Here is a 25,843-nt window from a genome sequence, read left to right on the forward strand (position 1 = left end):
GTGTTTGTACATTGTGTGTGCATTGTATGTGCAGTGTGTGTGCAGTGTTTGTACATTGTGTGTGCAGTGTGTGTACAGTGTGTGTGCAGTTTGCGTACATTGTGTGTGCAGTGTGCGTACATTGTGTGTACAGTGTGTGTACATTGTGTGTCCAGTGTGTGTGCAGCGTGTGTACATTGTGTTAGCAGTGTGTGTGCAGCATGTGTACATTGTGTGTGCAGCGTGTGTACATTGTGTGTACAGTGTGTGTAAAGTGTGTGTGCAGCGTGTGTGCAGTGTGTGTGTAGCGTGTGTACAGTGTGTGTACAGTGTGTGTACATTGTGTGGTTTCAGGCACTACAGGTCAGCTCAGGTAGAGACTCCATCTCACCCAGGTGGGGTGAGTCGAGAAGCCAAGGAGAGGATGAGGCAGCATCATAAAGAACGAGAGAGGGGAGTCTATGTGTCCTCCAACGACAAGGAGAGTCGAGATAAGGAGAGACACAGACACAAACGGAGAGACAGAGGTGGGCACAATCATGATAATAACATTTTTTCATCAGGTTGGCTGATTGCTGTTTCGCATGAATAGTTTACGAGACTAATACACAGAGTAATCTTAATTTCTTCATATAAAACAATGCCGAGCATGAGGTGAGGTTTTATCGCAAATTTTACGTTTTCATTGACCATTGACCAATCTATTATATTGCCACCTGAAGTGAGTCTATGATGGTCATGATGTATGGGTCTGCACTATGATGAAGGACTGTGTCTTCTTACATTTTTTGTTTGTTGCTGGTCTGCAAGCATCACTGCGGTGCTGACAGATCTTTAATAAGCACATGAGATATATATTTAATCTGCGTTCTTGCATACTGGACCTTCTAGGCCAAGAATGATATGATGAATAACGAGGGAATCCAAAATTGCAGACAATGTTTCGTGAACAGTGAACTGCTTATATAACAAACAATTTTCACCAGTTCCTAAGAGTTTGTTGTAGGTAATTTCTAGGTTTATTTACAAATTCTAAAATAATTGTTTAACAAACCTTGAATAAGGAGCATGTTAAATCATCAGATAGGAGAGACCGCCACAGTGAAAGAAGTTCCAGGAAGCACGATGACTCTCAGAGAAGAGGCCGGAGGTACAAGGACTGGGAGGAGACCCCAGAACACAGCTACAGGAACAAAGACGAGATTGCCACACCAGATATACGAGTGAAAGGTGAGTGTAAGATGCAACAGAGCAGGTTCAAGGTGCAGAGACAAGACTGCTGCACCAGATCTGTGAAGTTAGCTTCTCAAGTACAGGGTAGTTGGGAAACCTAGTGTTTAACATGTTCTCTTGTGATGCAGAAGACCCGGTTTCAGTTCTCCACACCGTGTATCCATGCCGTATGTCCATGCCCTATGTCCATGCTCTGTTTTCCATGCCCTGTGTCTATGCCCTGTGTCTATGCCATGTGTCCATGCCATGTGTCCATGCTCTGTGTTCCATGCCCTGTGTCCATGCCCTGTGTCCATGCTCTGTGTTCCACCCCCTGTGTTCCACGTCCTGTGTCCATGCCCTGTGTCCATGCCCTGTGTTCCATGCTCTGTGTCCATGCTCAGTGTTCCATGGTCTTTGTCAGTGCTCTGTGTTCCATGCTCTGTTTCCATGCCCTTTGTCCGTGCTCTGTGTTCCACGCCCTGTGTCCATGCTCTGTGTCCATGCCCTGTGTCCGTGCTCTGTGTTCCACGCCCTGTGTCCATGCCCCGTGTCCATGCCCTGTGTCCATGCCCTGTGTTCCATGCCCTGTGTCCATGCTCTGTGTTCCATGCTCTATGTCAGTGCTCTGTGTTCCATGCCCTGTGTCCATGTTCTTTGTTCCATGCTCTGTGTTCCACGCCCTGTGTCCATGCACTGTGTTCTACGCCCTGTGTCCATGCTCTGTGTCCATGCTCAGTGTTCCATGGTCTTTGTCAGTGCTCTGTGTTCCATGCTCTGTTTCCATGCCCTTTGTCCGTGCTCTGTGTTCCACGCCCTGTGTCCATGCCCTGTGTCCATGCCCTGTGTCCATGCCCTGTGTTCCATGCCCTGTGTCCATGCTCTGTGTCAGTGCTCTGTGTTCCATGCCCTGTGTCCATGTTCTTTGTTCCATGCTCTGTGTTCCATGCCCTGTGTCCATGCACTGTGTTCTACGCCCTGTGTCCATGCTCTGTGTTCCATGCTCTGTGTCTGTGCCCTGTGTCCATGCTCTGTTCTACGCCCTGTGTCCATGCCCTGTGTTCCATGCTCTCTGTTCCATGTCCTGTGTTCCATGCCCTGTGTCCATGCTCTGTGTCCATGCCCTGTGTCCATGCCCTGTGTTCCATGCTCTGTGTCCATGCTCTGTGTTCCATGCTCTGTGTTCCATGCTCTGTGTTCATGCCCTGTGTCCATGCTCTGTGTTCCATGCTCTGTGTCCGTGCCCTGTGTCCATGCTCTGTTCTACGCCCTGTGTCCATGCCTTGTGTCCATGCTCTGTGTTCCATGCTCTCTGTTCCATGTCCTGTGTTCCATGCCCTGTGTTCCATGCTCTGTGTCCATGCTCTGTGTTCCATGCTCTGTGTTCCATGCTCTGTGTTCCATGCTCTGTGTCCATACCCTGTGTCCATGCTCTGTGTTCCATGTTCTTTGTCCATGCTCTGTACTCCATGCTCTGTACTCCACGCCCTGTACTCCATGCTCTGTGTCCATACCCTGTGTCCATGCTCTGTGTTCCATGTTCTTTGTCCACGCCCTGTGTCCATGCTCTGTACTCCACGCCCTGTACTCCATGCTCTGTGTCCATACCCTGTGTCCATGCCCTGTGTTCCATGTTCTTTGTCCACGCCCTGTGTCCATGCTCTGTACTCCATGCTCTGTACTCCATGCTCTGTACTCCATGCCCTGTACTCCATGCCCTGTGTTCCATGCTCTGTACTCCATGCCCTGTACTCCATGCTCTGTACTCCATGCCCTGTACTCCATGCTCTGTACTCCATGCTCTGTGTCCATACCCTGTGTCCATGCTCTGTGTTCCATGTTCTTTGTCCACGCCCTGTGTCCATGCTCTGTGTTCCATGTTCTTTGTCCACGCCCTGTGTCCATGCTCTGTACTCCACGCCCTGTACTCCATGCTCTGTGTCCATACCCTGTGTCCATGCCCTGTGTTCCATGTTCTTTGTCCACGCCCTGTGTCCATGCTCTGTACTCCATGCTCTGTACTCCATGCTCTGCACTCCATGCAGACACACCGTCGAGGTCCAACTGGGATGATGATGATGTCACCCCTCTGAAGCGGTCAGCGTGGGATCTTCCCACACCGTCTCAGTCCGAGCTGGACAGGGATTCAAGTGAGAGAAGCTTCAAGTCAAGTCGTGACTGGGACAGGTCCGAGAGGGGACGTGACTGGGACAGGTCCGAGAGGGGTCGCGACTGGGACAGGTCTGAGAGGGGTCGCACCTGGGACAGGTCCGAGAGAGGTCAGGATTGGGACAAGTCCGAGAGGAGTGGAGGTCGGCCTGATCGATCAGGACGTTCAGACAAGAGGTTTGTGGTGCCTCAATAGCTACAATAAGACTTAGAAATGTGTATCGTGTGAAAAATCACTGCATGTGATTATGGCCAAGGGAGGAACAGAGGTGTTCAGGGTGGAAATGTGCTGCACCCTGGTGTTCCTTGATATCATAAATACAGAGCTACAGATAAGCTGCATAATTGTATAAAATAGTCACCAAAAATATTCAAAGCCCAATTACCGTATTTTCTTGAGTATAGTGCGCACCTTTTTTCGAAAAAACACAGCTGTGTAGAAGGGGGTGCGCATTATACATGAATTATGAGTTTGGATGTTTTTCCCCCCCATGGAAAGACATTACCGTGAGCACGAAACACCGGAAATACCATGTCAACAAATCCATACTGAAGTACGCAAAATAATCATGTAATTACACTGTCTGGCTATAAAAAGTGTTCTTTGTATATCTGGACTTATATTTGTAACTTATTTCATTAATTTTATTCAAAATTCCTTATAATATTGTTTTTATTAATTTCGGCGAAATCGTGTGTGAAGCGATCGGAAGATCGCACAACTCACCGTTATTAACAGCAACCACGGTCAGAATACCGCTATTGACGCCTTGAAATGAACTTTAGTTGACAGAGAATGGATACATATATCATAAATGACATACTTTGACTCGTTAAAAGTCATATTTGTTTTTGTTTGACGATTCTATGTCAACATGAAATTCTCGCGATCACGTGCGCGTGAGCCTTGACGGTGACTGGTCAGACTGGTTCCATGTATAAAATAATACCCGGCAATAGCGATCAGCTGCTTCGCTTAGGGTTATTATTATTTTAAATATGTTTAGTAAAGGCTGCATATAATTAAGAAAATAATGGAATATATTATTCCTGATAAAAAAATTTGTTTCAAATACAATTGTTGCCGATCATTGCATTAAAAATCCTATAAAGTTATATCATTGGGTGTGTCTTGACCGAATCACCGTTCGATTCCAAGAAAACGTGTGTACAGCTGATTGCTGTTTCCGGCTTAGTTTACGAGAAAATACACAAGATAATCTTAATCCCAAGATATTAAACAATGCCTAGCAGAACAATAAATACTATTTAAACGGTAAATAAACATGTCTGGTAATTTGTTATCTCAAATTTCGAATTTGTACTGACGAAGTTTCTCAGCACCCGTTCTTTTGCCGGACTTCGCTGAAAGGGTACGGTGTAAATTTTTTCTATGCATAATATTCAAATTTCTTTTTTTTCAAAATATTGAACCCGCTAGAGGGGGGTGCGCATTATTCATGGGTGCGCACTATACTCAAGAAAATACGGTACTTTCAATCAACTTGCGTATAGAAACACATGCATTAAATGAAAAACTAAAATGTATAAAAACCTAATGAAGCATTTTCAGTATGCGTATAACGGAATTAATTTCCGAAACACAATTAACTGCAAATTTCCGAGTCAAGCCCATATTAAGGACCGTTATATACATATTAGACATTTCATTTTGTTTAAGATCTCAAAATGTTTGCTCATTTTGGGAAAAACCCAATAGGGTGATGAATAGATGAGTGAAAAAAATATTGGTTACCCAATGAAAAATGTAATAACCCAATTAAAATAGAAACCTTCGAGTAGAAACTCAATTGCAAAAAAAGTTATCTGGAGCTCTGTAAATAGAGGATTACCCTGCATTATTTCCTTTCATCAAAGTGTCCGATATTAGATAATTGGATAAAAGCTGAATAGAAATGTCTTGTTTGCAGAAAGATGAGGAAGTATGTGGACGACACTCCCAGAGCCACTCCCACTTACAAGTACAATGAGTGGATGGATGATAAGAAGAAGATACAGTTCACTCCTAAAGACTCCAAGGGAGGTAATGTACCTGTCGCAATATTCATTCCTGTCCGGTTACTTTGTCTCACTGTCAGTGAAATAGAATACATCGTCAGCACCTCCTCCACAAACCCTCAAATCATAGAAAACATCCTCAGCACTTGCTCCACAAACCCTCAACTCATAGAAAACATCCTCAGCACTTGCTCCACAAACCCTCAACTCATAGAATACATCCTCAGCACCGCCTCCACAAACCCTCAACTCATTGAATACATCCTCAGCACCTGCTCCACAAACCCTCAACTCATTGAATACATCCTCAGCACCGCCTCCACAAACCCTCAACTCATAGAATACATCCTCAGCACCGCCTCCACAAACCCTCAACTCATAGAATACATCCTCAGCACCGCCTCCACAAACCCTCAACTCATAGAATACATCCTCAGCACCGCCTCCACAAACCCTCAACTCATAGAATACATCCTCAGCACCGCCTCAACAAACCCTCAACTCATAGAATACATCCTCAGCACCGCCTCCACAAACCCTCAACTCATAGAATACATCCTCAGCACCGCCTCCACAAACCCTCAACTCATAGAATACATCCTCAGCACCGCCTCCACAAACCCTCAATTCATAGAATACATCCTCAGCACCGCCTCCACAAACCCTCATCTCATAGAATACATCCTCAGCACCGCCTCCACAAACCCTCAACTCATAGAATACATCCTCAGCACCGCCTCCACAAACCCTCAACTCATAGAATACATCGTCAGCACCTGCTCCACAAACCCTCAACTCATAGAATACATCCTCAGCACCGCCTCCACAAACCCTCAACTCATAAAATACATCCTCAGCACCGCCTCCACAAACCCTCAACTCATAGAATACATCCTCAGCACCGCCTCCACAAACTCTCAACTCATTGAATACATCCTCAGCACTTGCTCCACAAACCCTCAACTCATTGAATACATCCTCAGCACCGCCTCCACAAACCCTCAACTCATAGAAAACATCCTCAGCACTTGCTCCACAAACCCTCAACTCATAGAATACATCCTCAGCACCGCCTCCACAAACCCTCAACTCATAGAATACATCCTCAGCACCTGCTCCACAAACCCTCAACTCATAGAATACATCCTCAGCACCTGCTTCACAAACCCTCAACTCATAGAAACCATCCTCAGCACCGCCTCCACAAACCCTCAACTCATAGAATACATCCTCAGCACCGCCTCCACAAACCCTCAACTCATAGAATACATCCTCAGCACCGCCTCCACAAACTCTCAACTCATTGAATACATCCTCAGCACCGCCTCCACAAACCCTCAACTCATAGAATACATCCTCAGCACTTGCTCCACAAACCCTCAACTCATAGAATACATCCTCAGAACCGCCTCCACAAACCCTCAACTCATTGAATACATCCTCAGCACCGCCTCCACAAACCCTCAACTCATAGAAAACATCCTTAGCACCTGCTCCACAAACCCTCAACTCATAGAATACATCCTCAGCACCTGCTCCACAAACCCTCAACTCATAGAATACATCCTCAGCACCTGCTCCACAAACCCTCAACTCATAGAAAACATCCTCAGCACCTGCTCCACAAACCCTCAACTCATAGAATACATCCTCAGCACCGCCTCCACAAACCCTCAACTCATAGAATACATCCTCAGCACCGCCTCCACAAACCCTCAACTCATAGAATACATCCTCAGCACCGCCTCCACAAACCCTCAACTCATAGAATACATCCTCAGCACCTGCTCCACAAACCCTCAACTCATAGAATACATCCTCAGCACCGCCTCCACAAACCCTCAACTCATAGAATACATCCTCAGCACCGCCTCCACAAACCCTCAACTCATTGAATACATCCTCAGCACCTGCTCCACAAACCCTCAACTCATAGAATACATCCTCAGCACCGCCTCCACAAACCCTCAACTCATAGAATACATCCTCAGCACCGCCTCCACAAACCCTCAATTCATAGAATACATCCTCAGCACCGCCTCCACAAACCCTCATCTCATAGAATACATCCTCAGCACCGCCTCCACAAACCCTCAACTCATAGAATACATCCTCAGCACCGCCTCCACAAACCCTCAACTCATAGAATACATCGTCAGCACCTGCTCCACAAACCCTCAACTCATAGAAAACATCCTCAGCACCGCCTCCACAAACCCTCAACTCATAGAATACATCCTCAGCACCTGCTCCACAAACCCTCAACTCATAGAATACATCCTCAGCACCTGCTCCACAAACCCTCAACTCATAGAATACATCCTCAGCACCGCCTCCACAAACCCTCAACTCATTGAATACATCCTCAGCACCGCCTCCACAAACCCTCAACTCATAGAATACATCCTCAGCACCGCCTCCACAAACCCTCAACTCATAGAATACATCCTCAGCACCTGCTCCACAAACCCTCAACTCATAGAATACATCCTCAGCACCGCCTCCACAAACCCTCAACTCATAGAATACATCCTCAGCACCGCCTCCACAAACCCTCAACTCATAGAATACATCCTCAGCACCTGCTCCACAAACCCTCAACTCATAGAATACATCCTCAGCACCTGCTCCACAAACCCTCAACTCATAGAATACATCCTCAGCACCGCCTCCACAAACCCTCAACTCATTGAATACATCCTCAGCACCGCCTCCACAAACCCTCAACTCATAGAATACATCCTCAGCACCGCCTCCACAAACCCTCAACTCATAGAATACATCCTTAGCACCTGCTCCACAAACCCTCAACTCATAGAATACATCCTCAGCACCGCCTCCGAAAACCCTCAACTCATTGAATACATCCTCAGCACCGCCTCCACAAACCCTCAACTCATAGAATACATCCTCAGCACCTGCTCCACAAACCCTCAACTCATAGAATACATCCTCAGCACCTGCTCCACAAACCCTCAACTCATAGAATACATCCTCAGCACCGCCTCCACAAACCCTCAACTCATTGAATACATCCTCAGCACCGCCTCCACAAACCCTCAACTCATAGAATACATCCTCAGCACCGCCTCCACAAACCCTCAACTCATAGAATACATCCTCAGCACCTGCTCCACAAACCCTCAACTCATAGAATACATCCTCAGCACCGCCTCCACAAACCCTCAACTCATTGAATACATCCTCAGCACCGCCTCCACAAACCCTCAACTCATAGAATACATCCTCAGCACCTGCTCCACAAACCCTCAACTCATAGAAAACATCCTCAGCACCGCCTCCACAAACCCTCAACTCATTGAATACATCCTCAGCACCGCCTCCACAAACCCTCAACTCATTGAATACATCCTCAGCACCGCCTCCACAAACCCTCAACTCATAGAAAACATCCTCAGCACTTGCTCCACAAACCCTCAACTCATAGAATACATCCTCAGCACCGCCTCCACAAACCCTCAACTCATAGAATACATCCTCAGCACCTGCTCCACAAACCCTCAACTCATAGAATACATCCTCAGCACCTGCTTCACAAACCCTCAACTCATAGAAACCATCCTCAGCACCGCCCCCACAAACCCTCAACTCATAGAATACATCCTCAGCACCGCCTCCACAAACCCTCAACTCATAGAATACATCCTCAGCACCGCCTCCACAAACTCTCAACTCATTGAATACATCCTCAGCACCGCCTCCACAAACCCTCAACTCATAGAATACATCCTCAGCACTTGCTCCACAAACCCTCAACTCATAGAATACATCCTCAGAACCGCCTCCACAAACCCTCAACTCATTGAATACATCCTCAGCACCGCCTCCACAAACCCTCAACTCATAGAATACATCCTCAGCACCTGCTCCACAAACCCTCAACTCATAGAAAACATCCTTAGCACCTGCTCCACAAACCCTCAACTCATAGAATACATCCTCAGCACCTGCTCCACAAACCCTCAACTCATAGAATACATCCTCAGCACCTGCTCCACAAACCCTCAACTCATAGAAAACATCCTCAGCACCTGCTCCACAAACCCTCAACTCATAGAATACATCCTCAGCACCGCCTCCACAAACCCTCAACTCATAGAATACATCCTCAGCACCGCCTCCACAAACCCTCAACTCATAGAATACATCCTCAGCACCGCCTCCACAAACCCTCAACTCATAGAATACATCCTCAGCACCTGCTCCACAAACCCTCAACTCATAGAATACATCCTCAGCACCTGCTCCACAAACCCTCAACTCATAGAATACATCCTCAGCACCGCCTCCACAAACCCTCAACTCATTGAATACATCCTCAGCACCTGCTCCACAAACCCTCAACTCATAGAATACATCCTCAGCACCGCCTCCACAAACCCTCAACTCATAGAATACATCCTCAGCACCGCCTCCACAAACCCTCAATTCATAGAATACATCCTCAGCACCGCCTCCACAAACCCTCATCTCATAGAATACATCCTCAGCACCGCCTCCACAAACCCTCAACTCATAGAATACATCCTCAGCACCGCCTCCACAAACCCTCAACTCATAGAATACATCGTCAGCACCTGCTCCACAAACCATCAACTCATAGAAAACATCCTCAGCACCGCCTCCACAAACCCTCAACTCATAGAATACATCCTCAGCACCTGCTCCACAAACCCTCAACTCATAGAATACATCCTCAGCACCTGCTCCACAAACCCTCAACTCATAGAATACATCCTCAGCACCGCCTCCACAAACCCTCAACTCATTGAATACATCCTCAGCACCGCCTCCACAAACCCTCAACTCATAGAATACATCCTCAGCACCGCCTCCACAAACCCTCAACTCATAGAATACATCCTCAGCACCTGCTCCACAAACCCTCAACTCATAGAAGACATCCTCAGCACCGCCTCCACAAACCCTCAACTCATAGAATACATCCTCAGCACCGCCTCCACAAACCCTCAACTCATAGAATACATCCTCAGCACCGCCTCCACAAACCCTCAACTCATAGAATACATCCTCAGCACCGCCTCCACAAACCCTCAACTCATAGAATACATCCTCAGCACCGCCTCCACAAACCCTCAACTCATAGAATACATCCTCAGCACCTGCTCCACAAACCCTCAACTCATAGAATACATCCTCAGCACCGCCTCCACAAACCCTCAACTCATAGAATACATCCTCAGCACCGCCTCCACAAACCCTCAACTCATAGAATACATCCTCAGCACCGCCTCCACAAACCCTCAACTCATAGAATACATCCTCAGCACCGCCTCCACAAACCCTCAACTCATAGAATACATCCTCAGCACCGCCTCAACAAACCCTCAACTCATAGAATACATCCTCAGCACCGCCTCCACAAACCCTCAACTCATAGAATACATCCTCAGCACCGCCTCCACAAACCCTCAACTCATAGAATACATCCTCAGCACCGCCTCCACAAACCCTCAATTCATAGAATACATCCTCAGCACCGCCTCCACAAACCCTCATCTCATAGAATACATCCTCAGCACCGCCTCCACAAACCCTCAACTCATAGAATACATCCTCAGCACCGCCTCCACAAACCCTCAACTCATAGAATACATCGTCAGCACCTGCTCCACAAACCCTCAACTCATAGAATACATCCTCAGCACCGCCTCCACAAACCCTCAACTCATAAAATACATCCTCAGCACCGCCTCCACAAACCCTCAACTCATAGAATACATCCTCAGCACCGCCTCCACAAACTCTCAACTCATTGAATACATCCTCAGCACTTGCTCCACAAACCCTCAACTCATAGAATACATCCTCAGCACCGCCTCCACAAACCCTCAACTCATTGAATACATCCTCTGCACCGCCTCCACAAACCCTCAACTCATAGAATACATCCCCAGCACCTGCTCCACAAACCCTCAACTCATAGAAAACATCCTCAGCACCTGCTCCACAAACCCTCAACTCATAGAATACATCCTCAGCACCGCCTCCACAAACCCTCAACTCATAGAATACATCCTCAGCACCGCCTCCACAAACCCTCAACTCATAGAATACATCCTCAGCACCGCCTCCACAAACCCTCAACTCATAGAATACATCGTCAGCACCTGCTCCACAAACCCTCAACTCATAGAATACATCCTCAGCACCGCCTCCACAAACCCTCAACTCATAGAATGCATCCTCAGCACCGCCTCCACAAACCCTCAACTCATAGAAAACATCCTCAGCACCTGCTCCACAAACCCTCAACTCATAGAATACATCCTCAGCACCGCCTCCACAAACCCTCAACTCATAGAATACATCCTCAGCACCGCCTCCACAAACCCTCAACTCATAGAATACATCCTCAGCACCTCCTCCACAAACCCTCAACTCATAGAATACATCCTCAGCACCGCCTCCACAAACCCTCAACTCATAGAATACATCCTCAGCACCTGCTCCACAAACCCTCAACTCATAGAATACATCCTCAGCACCTGCTCCACAAACCCTCAACTCATAGAATACATCCTCAGCACCGCCTCCACAAACCCTCAACTCATTGAATACATCCTCAGCACCGCCTCCACAAACCCTCAACTCATAGAATACATCCTCAGCACCGCCTCCACAAACCCTCAACTCATAGAATACATCCTTAGCACCTGCTCCACAAACCCTCAACTCATAGAATACATCCTCAGCACCGCCTCCGAAAACCCTCAACTCATTGAATACATCCTCAGCACCGCCTCCACAAACCCTCAACTCATAGAATACATCCTCAGCACCTGCTCCACAAACCCTCAACTCATAGAATACATCCTCAGCACCTGCTCCACAAACCCTCAACTCATAGAATACATCCTCAGCACCGCCTCCACAAACCCTCAACTCATTGAATACATCCTCAGCACCGCCTCCACAAACCCTCAACTCATAGAATACATCCTCAGCACCGCCTCCACAAACCCTCAACTCATAGAATACATCCTCAGCACCTGCTCCACAAACCCTCAACTCATAGAATACATCCTCAGCACCGCCTCCACAAACCCTCAACTCATTGAATACATCCTCAGCACCGCCTCCACAAACCCTCAACTCATAGAATACATCCTCAGCACCTGCTCCACAAACCCTCAACTCATAGAAAACATCCTCAGCACCGCCTCCACAAACCCTCAACTCATTGAATACATCCTCAGCACCGCCTCCACAAACCCTCAACTCATTGAATACATCCTCAGCACCGCCTCCACAAACCCTCAACTCATAGAAAACATCCTCAGCACTTGCTCCACAAACCCTCAACTCATAGAATACATCCTCAGCACCGCCTCCACAAACCCTCAACTCATAGAATACATCCTCAGCACCTGCTCCACAAACCCTCAACTCATAGAATACATCCTCAGCACCTGCTTCACAAACCCTCAACTCATAGAAACCATCCTCAGCACCGCCTCCACAAACCCTCAACTCATAGAATACATCCTCAGCACCGCCTCCACAAACCCTCAACTCATAGAATACATCCTCAGCACCGCCTCCACAAACTCTCAACTCATTGAATACATCCTCAGCACCGCCTCCAGAAACCCTCAACTCATAGAATTCATCCTCAGCACTTGCTCCACAAACCCTCAACTCATAGAATACATCCTCAGAACCGCCTCCACAAACCCTCAACTCATTGAATACATCCTCAGCACCGCCTCCACAAACCCTCAACTCATAGAATACATCCTCAGCACCTGCTCCACAAACCCTCAACTCATAGAAAACATCCTTAGCACCTGCTCCACAAACCCTCAACTCATAGAATACATCCTCAGCACCTGCTCCACAAACCCTCAACTCATAGAATACATCCTCAGCACCTGCTCCACAAACCCTCAACTCATAGAATACATCCTCAGCACCTGCTCCACAAACCCTCAACTCATTGAATACATCCTCAGCACCTGCTCCACAAACCCTCAACTCATAGAATACATCCTCAGCACCGCCTCCACAAACCCTCAACTCATAGAATACATCCTCAGCACCGCCTCCACAAACCCTCAATTCATAGAATACATCCTCAGCACCGCCTCCACAAACCCTCATCTCATAGAATACATCCTCAGCACCGCCTCCACAAACCCTCAACTCATAGAATACATCCTCAGCACCGCCTCCACAAACCCTCAACTCATAGAATACATCGTCAGCACCTGCTCCACAAACCCTCAACTCATAGAAAACATCCTCAGCACCGCCTCCACAAACCCTCAACTCATAGAATACATCCTCAGCACCTGCTCCACAAACCCTCAACTCATAGAATACATCCTCAGCACCTGCTCCACAAACCCTCAACTCATAGAATACATCCTCAGCACCGCCTCCACAAACCCTCAACTCATTGAATACATCCTCAGCACCGCCTCCACAAACCCTCAACTCATAGAATACATCCTCAGCACCGCCTCCACAAACCCTCAACTCATAGAATACATCCTCAGCACCTGCTCCACAAACCCTCAACTCATAGAATACATCCTCAGCACCGCCTCAACAAACCCTCAACTCATAGAATACATCCTCAGCACCGCCTCCACAAACCCTCAACTCATAGAATACATCCTCAGCACCTGCTCCACAAACCCTCAACTCATAGAAAACATCCTCAGCACCGCCTCCACAAACCCTCAACTCATTGAATACATCCTCAGCACCGCCTCCACAAACCCTCAACTCATTGAATACATCCTCAGCACCGCCTCCACAAACCCTCAACTCGTAGAAAACATCCTCAGCACTTGCTCCACAAACCCTCAACTCATAGAATACATCCTCAGCACCGCCTCCACAAACCCTCAACTCATTGAATACATCCTCAGCACCTGCTCCACAAACCCTCAACTCATAGAATACATCCTCAGCACCTGCTCCACAAACCCTCAACTCATAGAAACCATCCTCAGCACCGCCTCCACAAACCCTCAACTCATAGAATACATCCTCAGCACTTGCTCCACAAACCCTCAACTCATAGAATACATCCTCAGCACCGCCTCCACAAACCCTCAACTCATAGAATACATCCTCAGCACTTGCTCCACAAACCCTCAACTCATAGAATACATCCTCAGAACCGCCTCCACAAACCCTCAACTCATTGAATACATCCTCAGCACCGCCTCCACAAACCCTCAACTCATAGAATACATCCTCAGCACCTGCTCCACAAACCCTCAACTCATAGAAAACATCCTTAGCACCTGCTCCACAAACCCTCAACTCATAGAATACATCCTCAGCACCTGCTCCACAAACCCTCAACTCATAGAATACATCCTCAGCACCTGCTCCACAAACCCTCAACTCATAGAAAACATCCTCAGCACTTGCTCCACAAACCCTCAACTCATAGAATACATCCTCAGCACCGCCTCCACAAACCCTCAACTCATAGAATACATCCTCAGCACCGCCTCCACAAACCCTCAACTCATAGAATACATCCTCAGCACCGCCTCCACAAACCCTCAACTCATAGAATACATCCTCAGCACCTGCTCCACAAACCCTCAACTCATAGAATACATCCTCAGCACCGCCTCCACAAACCCTCAACTCATTGAATACATCCTCAGCACCTGCTCCACAAACCCTCAACTCATAGAATACATCCTCAGCACCGCCTCCACAAACCCTCAACTCATAGAATACATCCTCAGCACCGCCTCCACAAACTCTCAATTCATAGAATACATCCTCAGCATCGCCTCCACAAACCCTCATCTCATAGAATACATCCTCAGCACCGCCTCCACAAACCCTCAACTCATAGAATACATCCTCAGCACCGCCTCCACAAACCCTCAACTCATAGAATACATCGTCAGCACCTGCTCCACAAACCCTCAACTCATAGAAAACATCCTCAGCACCGCCTCCACAAACCCTCAACTCATAGAATACATCCTCAGCACCTGCTCCACAAACCCTCAACTCATAGAATACATCCTCAGCACCTGCTCCACAAACCCTCAACTCATAGAATACATCCTCAGCACCGCCTCCACAAACCCTCAACTCATTGAATACATCCTCAGCACGGCCTCCACAAACCCTCAACTCATAGAATACATCCTCAGCACCGCCTCCACAAACCCTCAACTCATAGAATACATCCTCAGCACCTGCTCCACAAACCCTCAACTCATAGAATACATCCTCAGCACCGCCTCCACAAACCCTCAACTCATAGAATACATCCTCAGCACCGCCTCCACAAACCCTCAACTCATAGAATACATCCTCAGCACCTGCTCCACAAACCCTCAACTCATAGAAAACATCCTCAGCACCGCCTCCACAAACCCTCAACTCATTGAATACATCCTCAGCACCGCCTCCACAAACCCTCAACTCATTGAATACATCCTCAGCACCGCCTCCACAAACCCTCAACTCATAGAAAACATCCTCAGCACTTGCTCCACAAACCCTCAACTCATAGAATACATCCTCAGCACCGCCTCCACAAACCCTCAACTCATTGAATACATCCTCAGCACCTGCTCCACAAACCCTCAACTCATAGAATACATCCTCAGCACCTGCTCCACAAACCCTCAACTCATAGAAACCATCCTCAGCACCGCCTCCACAAACCCTCAACTCATAGAATACATCCTCAGCACTTGCTCCACAAACCCTCAACTCATAGAATACATCCTCAGCACCGCCTCCACAAACTCTCAACTCATTGAATACATCCTCAGCACCGCTTCCACAAACCCTCAACTCATAGAATACATCCTCAGCACTTGCTCCACAAACCCTCAACTCATAGAATACATCCTCAGAACCGCCTCCACAAACCCTCAACTCATTGAATACATCCTCAGCACCGCCTCCACAAACCCTCAACTCATAGAATACATCCTCAGCACCTGCTCCACAAACCCTCAACTCATAGAAAACATCCTTAGCACCTGCTCCACAAACCCTCAACTCATAGAATACATCCTCAGCACCTGCTCCACAAACCCTCAACTCATAGAATACATCCTCAGCACCGCCTCCACAAACCCTCAACTCATAGAAAACATCCTCAGCACCTGCTCCACAAACCCTCAACTCATAGAATACATCCTCAGCACCGCCTCCACAAACCCTCAACTCATAGAATACATCCTCAGCACCGCCTCCACAAACCCTCAACTCATAGAATACATCCTCAGCACCGCCTCCACAAACCCTCAACTCATAGAATACATCCTCAGCACCTGCTCCACAAACCCTCAACTCATAGAATACATCCTCAGCACCTGCTCCACAAACCCTCAACTCATAGAATACATCCTCAGCACCGCCTCCACAAACCCTCAACTCATTGAATACATCCTCAGCACCTGCTCCACAAACCCTCAACTCATAGAATACATCCTCAGCACCGCCTCCACAAACCCTCAACTCATAGAATACATCCTCAGCACCGCCTCCACAAACCCTCAATTCATAGAATACATCCTCAGCACCGCCTCCACAAACCCTCATCTCATAGAATACATCCTCAGCACCGCCTCCACAAACCCTCAACTCATAGAATACATCCTCAGCACCGCCTCCACAAACCCTCAACTCATAGAATACATCGTCAGCACCTGCTCCACAAACCCTCAACTCATAGAAAACATCCTCAGCACCGCCTCCACAAACCCTCAACTCATAGAATACATCCTCAGCACCGCCTCCACAAACCCTCAACTCATAGAATACATCCTCAGCACCTGCTCCACAAACCCTCAACTCATAGAAAACATCCTTAGCACCTGCTCAACAAACCCTCAACTCATTGAATACATCCTCAGCACCGCCTCCACAAACCCTCAATTCATAGAATACATCCTCAGCACCGCCTCCACAAACCCTCATCTCATAGAATACATCCTCAGCACCGCCTCCACAAACCCTCAACTCATAGAATACATCCTCAGCACCTGCTCCACAAACCCTCAACTCATAGAATACATCCTCAGCACCTGCTCCACAAACCCTCAACTCATAGAAAACATCCTCAGCACCGCCTCCACAAACCCTCAACTCATAGAATACATCCTCAGCACCGCCTCCACAAACCCTCAACTCATAGAATACATCCTCAGCACCTGCTCCACAAACCCTCAACTCATAGAAAACATCCTTAGCACCTGCTCAACAAACCCTCAACTCATTGAATACATCCTCAGCACCTGCTCCACAAACCCTCAACTCATAGAAAACATCCTTAGCACCTGCTCCACAAACCCTCAACTCATTGAATACATCCTCAGCACTTGCTCCACAAACCCTCAACTCATAGAATACATCCTCAGCACCGCCTTCACAAACCCTCAACTCATAGAATACATCCTCAGCACCGCCTCCACAAACCCTCAACTCATAGAAAACATCCTCAGCACCTGCTCCACAAACCCTCAACTCATTGAATACATCCTCAGCACTTGCTCCACAAACCCTCAACTCATAGAATACATCCTCAGCACCGCCTTCACAAACCCTCAACTCATAGAATACATCCTCAGCACCGCCTCCACAAACCCTCAACTCATAGAAAACATCCTCAGCACCTGCTCCACAAACCCTCAACTCATAGAAAACATCCTTAGCACCTGCTCCACAAACCCTCAACTCATTGAATACATCCTCAGCACCTGCTCCACAAACCCTCAACTCATAGAAAACATCCTTAGCACCTGCTCCACAAACCTTCAACTCATTGAATACATCCTCAGCACTTGCTCCACAAACCCTCAACTCATAGAATACATCCTCAGCACTTGCTCCACAAACCCTCAACTCATAGAATACATCCTCAGCACCTGCTCCACAAACCCTCAACTCATAGAAAACATCCTTAGCACCTGCTCCACAAACCCTCTACTCATTGAATACATCCTCAGCACCTGCTCCACAAACCCTCAACTCATAGAATACATCCTTAGCACCTGCTCCACAAACCCTCAACTCATAGAATACATCCTCAACACCGCCTCCACAAACCCTCAACTCATAGAATACATCGTCAGCACCTGCTCCACAAACCCTCAACTCATAGAAAACATCCTCAGCACCGCCTCCACAAACCCTCAACTCATAGAATACATCCTCAGCACCTGCTCCACAAACCCTCAACTCATAGAATACATCCTTAGCACCTGCTCCACAAACCCTCAACTCATAGAAAACATCCTTAGCACCTGCTCAACAAACCCTCAACTCATTGAATACATCCTCAGCACCTGCTCCACAAACCCTCAACTCATAGAAAACATCCTTAGCACCTGCTCCACAAACCCTCAACTCATTGAATACATCCTCAGCACTTGCTCCACAAACCCTCAACTCATAGAATACATCCTCAGCACCTGCTCCACAAACCCTCAACTCATAGAAAACATCCTTAGCACCTGCTCCACAAACCCTCTACTCATTGAATACATCCTCAGCACCTGCTCCACAAACCCTCAACTCATAGAATACATCCTCAGCACCGCCTCCACAAACCCTCAACTCATAGAATACATCCTCAGCACCGCCTCCACAAACCCTCAACTCATAGAATACATCCTCAGCACCTGCTCCACAAACCCTCAACTCATAGAATACATCCTCAGCACCGCCTCCACAAACCCTCAACTCATAGAATACATCCTCAGCACCTGCTCCACAAACCCTCAACTCATTGAATACATCCTCAGCACCTGCTCCACAAACCCTCAACTCATAGAATACATCCTCAGCACCTGCTCCACAAACCCTCAACTCATTGAATACATCCTCAGCACCTGCTCCACAAAACCTCAACTCATAGAATACATCCTCAGCACCGCCTCCACAAACCCTCAACTCATAGAATACATCCTCAGCACCGCCTCCACAAACCCTCAACTCATTGAATACATCCTCTGCACCGCCTCCACAAACCCTCAACTCATTGAATACATCCTCAGCACCTGCTCCACAAAACCTCAACTCATAGAATACATCCTCAGCACCCCCTCCACAAACCCTCAACTCATAGAATACATCCTCAGCACCTGCTCCACAAACCCTCAACTCATAGAATACATCCTCAGCACCGCCTCCACAAGCCCTCAACTCATAGAATACATCCTCAGCACTTGCTCCACAAACCCTCAACTCATTGAATACATCCTCAGCACCGCCTCCACAAACCCTCAACTCATAGAATACATCCTCAGCACCGCCTCCACAAACCCTCAACTCTGGTGGTACATATCAGCTTGCTGCTGGCAGAGACTTCGAGAATAATCAACATGCTAGGAGTTCTGATTTATGATCCTCCTCAGCGTTAATAATTTAAGGGAAGACACTCAGCAATATTTCTTATAAGTTGTTGTAAATATAACCCCTTGTGGGTTCTAGAAAAAGAGTGAAGAAAAGGTTCAGCAATATTGTTGTAACGACATCGTGATATCTCTATGTTGGAACAGTGGCTGGTCATATCTCCTCTTGTCTATAATGCAGCAACAGCAAGTTACCGTATTCGACGTAATAAGCGCCCAGGGCGCTCTCAAAATTAGAAATAGGGGGCTCTTATTAGAATATTATTTTGGTGAAAAAAACAGAGTTGAAAGATAAATTTCGTGGTTTATGCTGACAGCCTGAAATGTTTATGTATGACAGATATATTTTTCTAGAATTTAATTGCTCATAATTAAGGGTGCATATGACACACGAGTGCGTATTGTACACAAATATATTAGCAAATGTTGCTGTGGGCGCTTATTAGAGCGGGGCGCTTATTACGTCGAATACAGTATATACTTGCCAGCCCTTGTTGTAGTACTGGGGTACATGTAGCAGGCTCTAGGGATGTCATCGTATATTGTGATATTGATCTATTGATATGTTTTGTGTGTCAATACTGTGTCGCAGAATTCATATTTCGTGTGAAGGTGATATACGAGCAAGACTGTCATGATGCGCTCCTTCAGGGCTCCAAAACAAATAGTTGTACCCTCTTTAAACATGTTAAACTATCTTTCTGCTCGGAAGTGTACCGGAAATGTATAACTTTCTAAATTTAGAGTAACCCAGGCCCTTTCAGATGTAGTTCACACCAATTAAAAATCGAAAGAGGAAGATCTGTTGGGCAACCAAGAGAACTGAGAATGTGTGAATTATGTAATTGTAACACTATTGGAGATGAGTTTCACTTGGTTGTGATTTGTAATGCTTATAATGTCATTAGCATGATTAGGGCAAAATATGTTTGTCAACGATTTTAGGTGTACCCGTCTTGTAATACATTTTATCAGTTGATGTCCTCCTCTGACCCCTGTAGAATTAGAAATCTTGCCATGTATATATATCATGCAATGGTCTTGAGACAATGTAAATTAAATTAACATTTTATGTATTCCCTGTATACGGGGCCGATTACCACAGGAAGGCAGACATTCCATTTTAAACATTTAATGGATCAGTCTATCGGTAGTTGATTTTTAGCATTAGTTCATTAATTGCTGTATCTCTACACATTCATAGTAAACAATTTTGTTATTTATCGATATATCGATATGTGGCTACTGTTGTGTCTATATATTCATACTAAACTTTCCAATCAATGACATCTTCATTTGCAACCCTTAGTACTCTGTGATCATAGTACAGTGTGAATGTTGGATCAGGCAAGCAGGACACAGAGTTCAGTGATGAGCGGGGCTGTTCATGATGTTAATGTAGAGTGTGAATGTTGGATCAGGCAAGCCGGACACAGAGTTCAGTGATGACAAGGGCTGTTCACGATGTTAATGTAGAGTGTGAATGTTGGATCAGGCAAGCAGGACACAGAGTTCATTGATGACAAGGGCTGTTCATGATGTTAATGTAGAGTGTGAATGTTGGATCAGACAAGCGGGACACAGAGTTCAATGATGAGCGGGGCTGTTCACGATGTTAATGTAGAGTGTGAATGTTGGATCAGACAAGCGGGACACAGAGTTCAGTGATGAGCGGGGCTGTTCACGATGTTAATGTAGAGTGTGAATGTTGGATCAGGCAAGCCGGACACAGAGTTCAGTGATGACAAGGGCTGTTCATGATGTTAATGTAGAGTGTGAATGTTGGATCAGACAAGCGGGACACAGAGTTCAATGATGAGCGGGGCTGTTCACGATGTTAATGTAGAGTGTGAATGTTGGATCAGGCAAGCAGGACACAGAGTTCAGTGATGACAAGGGCTGTTCACGATGTTAATGTAGAGTGTGAATGTTGGATCAGACAAGCGGGACACAGAGTTCAGTGATGACAAGGGCTGTTCATGATGTTAATGTAGAGTGTGAATGTTGGATCAGGCAAGCGGGACACAGAGTTCAGTGATGACAAGGGCTGTTCATGATGTTAATGTAGAGTGTGAATGTTGGATCAGACAAGCGGGACACAGAGTTCAGTGATGAGCGGGGCTGTTCACGATGTTAATGTAGAGTGTGAATGTTGGATCAGACAAACAGGACACAGAGTTCATTGATGACAAGGGCTGTTCACGATGTTAATGTAGAGTGTGAATGTTGGATCAGACAAGCGGGACACAGAGTTCAGTGATGAGCGGGGCTGTTCATGATGTTAATGTAGAGTGTGAATGTTGGATCAGACAAGCGGGACACAGAGTTCAGTGATGAGCGGGGCTGTTCATGATGTTAATGTAGAGTGTGAATGTTGGATCAGACAAGCCGGACACAGAGTTCAGTGATGAGCGGGGCTGTTCACGATGTTAATGTAGAGTGTGAATGTTGGATCAGGCAAGCCGGACACAGAGTTCAGTGATGACAAGGGCTGTTCACGATGTTAATGTAGAGTGTGAATGTTGGATCAGACAAGCGGGACACAGAGTTCAATGATGTGCGGGGCTGTTCATGATGTTAATGTAGAGTGTGAATGTTGGATCAGGCAAGCGGGACACAGAGTTCAGTGATGAGCGGGGCTGTTCATGATGTTAATGTAGAGTGTGAATGTTGGATCAGGCAAGCAGGACACAGAGTTCAGTGATGACAAGGGCTGTTCACGATGTTAATGTAGAGTGTGAATGTTGGATCAGACAAGCGGGACACAGAGTTCAGTGATGACAAGGGCTGTTCATGATGTTAATGTAGAGTGTGAATGTTGGATCAGGCAAGCGGGACACAGAGTTCAGTGATGACAAGGGCTGTTCATGATGTTAATGTAGAGTGTGAATGTTGGATCAGACAAGCGGGACACAGAGTTCAATGATGAGCGGGGCTGTTCACGATGTTAATGTAGAGTGTGAATGTTGGATCAGACAAACAGGACACAGAGTTCATTGATGACAAGGGCTGTTCACGATGTTAATGTAGAGTGTGAATGTTGGATCAGACAAGCGGGACACAGAGTTCAGTGATGAGCGGGGCTGTTCACGATGTTAATGTAGAGTGTGAATGTTGGATCAGACAAGCGGGACACAGAGTTCAGTGATGAGCGGGGCTGTTCATGATGTTAATGTAGAGTGTGAATGTTGGATCAGGCAAGCCGGACACAGAGTTCAGTGATGACAAGGGCTGTTCACGATGTTAATGTAGAGTGTGAATGTTGGATCAGACAAACAGGACACAGAGTTCATTGATGACAAGGGCTGTTCATGATGTTAATGTAGAGTGTGAATGTTGGATCAGGCAAGCAGGACACAGAGTTCAGTGATGAGCGGGGCTGTTCATGATGTTAATGTAGAGTGTGAATGTTGGATCAGACAAGCGGGACACAGAGTTCAGTGATGAGCGGGGCTGTTCACGATGTTAATGTAGAGTGTGAATGTTGGATCAGACAAACAGGACACAGAGTTCATTGATGACAAGGGCTGTTCACGATGTTAATGTAGAGTGTGAATGTTGGATCAGGCAAGCGGGACACAGAGTTCATTGATGACAAGGGCTGTTCACGATGTTAATGTAGAGTGTGAATGTTGTATCAGACAAGCGGGACACAGAGTTCAGTGATGAGCGGGGCTGTTCACGATGTTAATGTAGAGTGTGAATGTTGGATCAGACAAACAGGACACAGAGTTCATTGATGACAAGGGCTGTTCATGATGTTAATGTAGAGTGTGAATGTTGGATCAGGCAAGCGGGACACAGAGTTCAGTGATGAGCGGGGCTGTTCATGATGTTAATGTAGAGTGTGAATGTTGGATCAGGCAAGCAGGACACAGAGTTCAGTGATGACAAGGGCTGTTCACGATGTTAATGTAGAGTGTGAATGTTGGATCAGGCAAGCAGGACACAGAGTTCAGTGATGAGCGGGGCTGTTCACGATGTTAATGTAGAGTGTGAATGTTGGATCAGACAAGCGGGACACAGAGTTCAGTGACGACAAGGGCTGTTCACGATGTTAATGTAGAGTGTGAATGTTGGATCAGGCAAGCGGGACACAGAGTTCAATGATGTGCGGGGCTGTTCATGATGTTAATGTAGAGTGTGAATGTTGGATCAGGCAAACGGGACACAGAGTTCAATGATGAGCGGGGCTGTTCACGATGTTAATGTAGAGTGTGAATGTTGGATCAGACAAGCGGGACACAGAGTTCAGTGATGAGCGGGGCTGTTCACGATGTTAATGTAGAGTGTGAATGTTGGATCAGGCAAGCGGGACACAGAGTTCAGTGATGAGCGGGGCTGTTCATGATGTTAATGTAGAGTGTGAATGTTGGATCAGGCAAGCGGGACACAGAGTTCAATGATGAGCGGGGCTGTTCACGATGTTAATGTAGAGTGTGAATGTTGGATCAGGCAAGCAGGACACAGAGTTCAGTGATGAGCGGGGCTGTTCACGATGTTAATGTAGAGTGTGAATGTTGGATCAGGCAAGCGGGACACAGAGTTCAGTGATGAGCGGGGCTGTTCATGATGTTAATGTAGAGTGTGAATGTTGGATCAGGCAAGCGGGACACAGAGTTCAGTGATGACAAGGGCTGTTCACGATGTTAATGTAGAGTGTGAATGTTGGATCAGGCAAGCAGGACACAGAGTTCAGTGATGAGCGGGGCTGTTCACGATGTTAATGTAGAGTGTGAATGTTGGATCAGGCAAGCGGGACACAGAGTTCAGTGATGAGCGGGGCTGTTCATGATGTTAATGTAGAGTGTGAATGTTGGATCAGGCAAGCGGGACACAGAGTTCAGTGATGAGCGGGGCTGTTCACGATGTTAATGTAGAGTGTGAATGTTGGATCAGGCAAGCCGGACACAGAGTTCAGTGATGAGCGGGGCTGTTCACGATGTTAATGTAGAGTTTGAATGTTGGATCAGGCAAACGGGACACAGAGTTCAATGATGAGCGGGGCTGTTCACGATGTTAATGTAGAGTGTGAATGTTGGATCAGGCAAGCAGGACACAGAGTTCAGTGATGAGCGGGGCTGTTCACGATGTTAATGTAGAGTGTGAATGTTGGATCAGGCAAGCAGGACACAGAGTTCAGTGATGAGCGGGGCTGTTCACGATGTTAATGTAGAGTGTGAATGTTGGATCAGGCAAGCGGGACACAGAGTTCAATGATGAGCGGGGCTGTTCACGATGTTAATGTAGAGTGTGAATGTTGGATCAGACAAGCGGGACACAGAGTTCAGTGACGACAAGGGCTGTTCACGATGTTAATGTAGAGTGTGAATGTTGGATCAGGCAAGCGGGACACAGAGTTCAATGATGAGCGGGGCTGTTCACGATGTTAATGTAGAGTGTGAATGTTGGATCAGACAAGCGGGACACAGAGTTCAGTGATGAGCGGGGCTGTTCACGATGTTAATGTAGAGTGTGAATGTTGGATCAGGCAAGCGGGACACAGAGTTCAGTGATGAGCGGGGCTGTTCATGATGTTAATGTAGAGTGTGAATGTTGGATCAGGCAAGCGGGACACAGAGTTCAATGATGAGCGGGGCTGTTCACGATGTTAATGTAGAGTGTGAATGTTGGATCAGGCAAGCAGGACACAGAGTTCAGTGATGAGCGGGGCTGTTCACGATGTTAATGTAGAGTGTGAATGTTGGATCAGGCAAGCGGGACACAGAGTTCAGTGATGAGCGGGGCTGTTCATGATGTTAATGTAGAGTGTGAATGTTGGATCAGGCAAGCGGGACACAGAGTTCAGTGATGACAAGGGCTGTTCACGATGTTAATGTAGAGTGTGAATGTTGGATCAGGCAAGCAGGACACAGAGTTCAGTGATGAGCGGGGCTGTTCACGATGTTAATGTAGAGTGTGAATGTTGGATCAGGCAAGCGGGACACAGAGTTCAGTGATGAGCGGGGCTGTTCATGATGTTAATGTAGAGTGTGAATGTTGGATCAGGCAAGCGGGACACAGAGTTCAGTGATGACAAGGGCTGTTCACGATGTTAATGT

At 46.9% G+C, this 25,843-nt stretch overlaps 1 protein-coding gene across 1 annotated transcript in view; it reads left to right on the top strand.

The window, feature by feature from the left end:
* The window catches only part of LOC139454590 (pre-mRNA-splicing factor ATP-dependent RNA helicase PRP16-like), a 142,746-nt gene that overhangs the window by 3,426 nt on the left and 113,477 nt on the right, over positions 1-25,843 (top strand). The window contains exons 2-5 of the mRNA XM_071236400.1: positions 334-506; positions 1,063-1,209; positions 3,237-3,537; positions 5,292-5,404. Of these exons, the coding sequence (XP_071092501.1) occupies positions 334-506; positions 1,063-1,209; positions 3,237-3,537; positions 5,292-5,404 (734 nt within the window). The remainder of the gene's footprint in view (positions 1-333; positions 507-1,062; positions 1,210-3,236; positions 3,538-5,291; positions 5,405-25,843) is intronic.

Source organism: Haliotis cracherodii, unplaced genomic scaffold (genome assembly GCF_022045235.1).
Source record: "Haliotis cracherodii isolate W230 unplaced genomic scaffold, xgHalCrac1.p SCAF_10, whole genome shotgun sequence".
Classification (NCBI taxonomy): Eukaryota; Metazoa; Mollusca; class Gastropoda; order Lepetellida; family Haliotidae; genus Haliotis; species Haliotis cracherodii.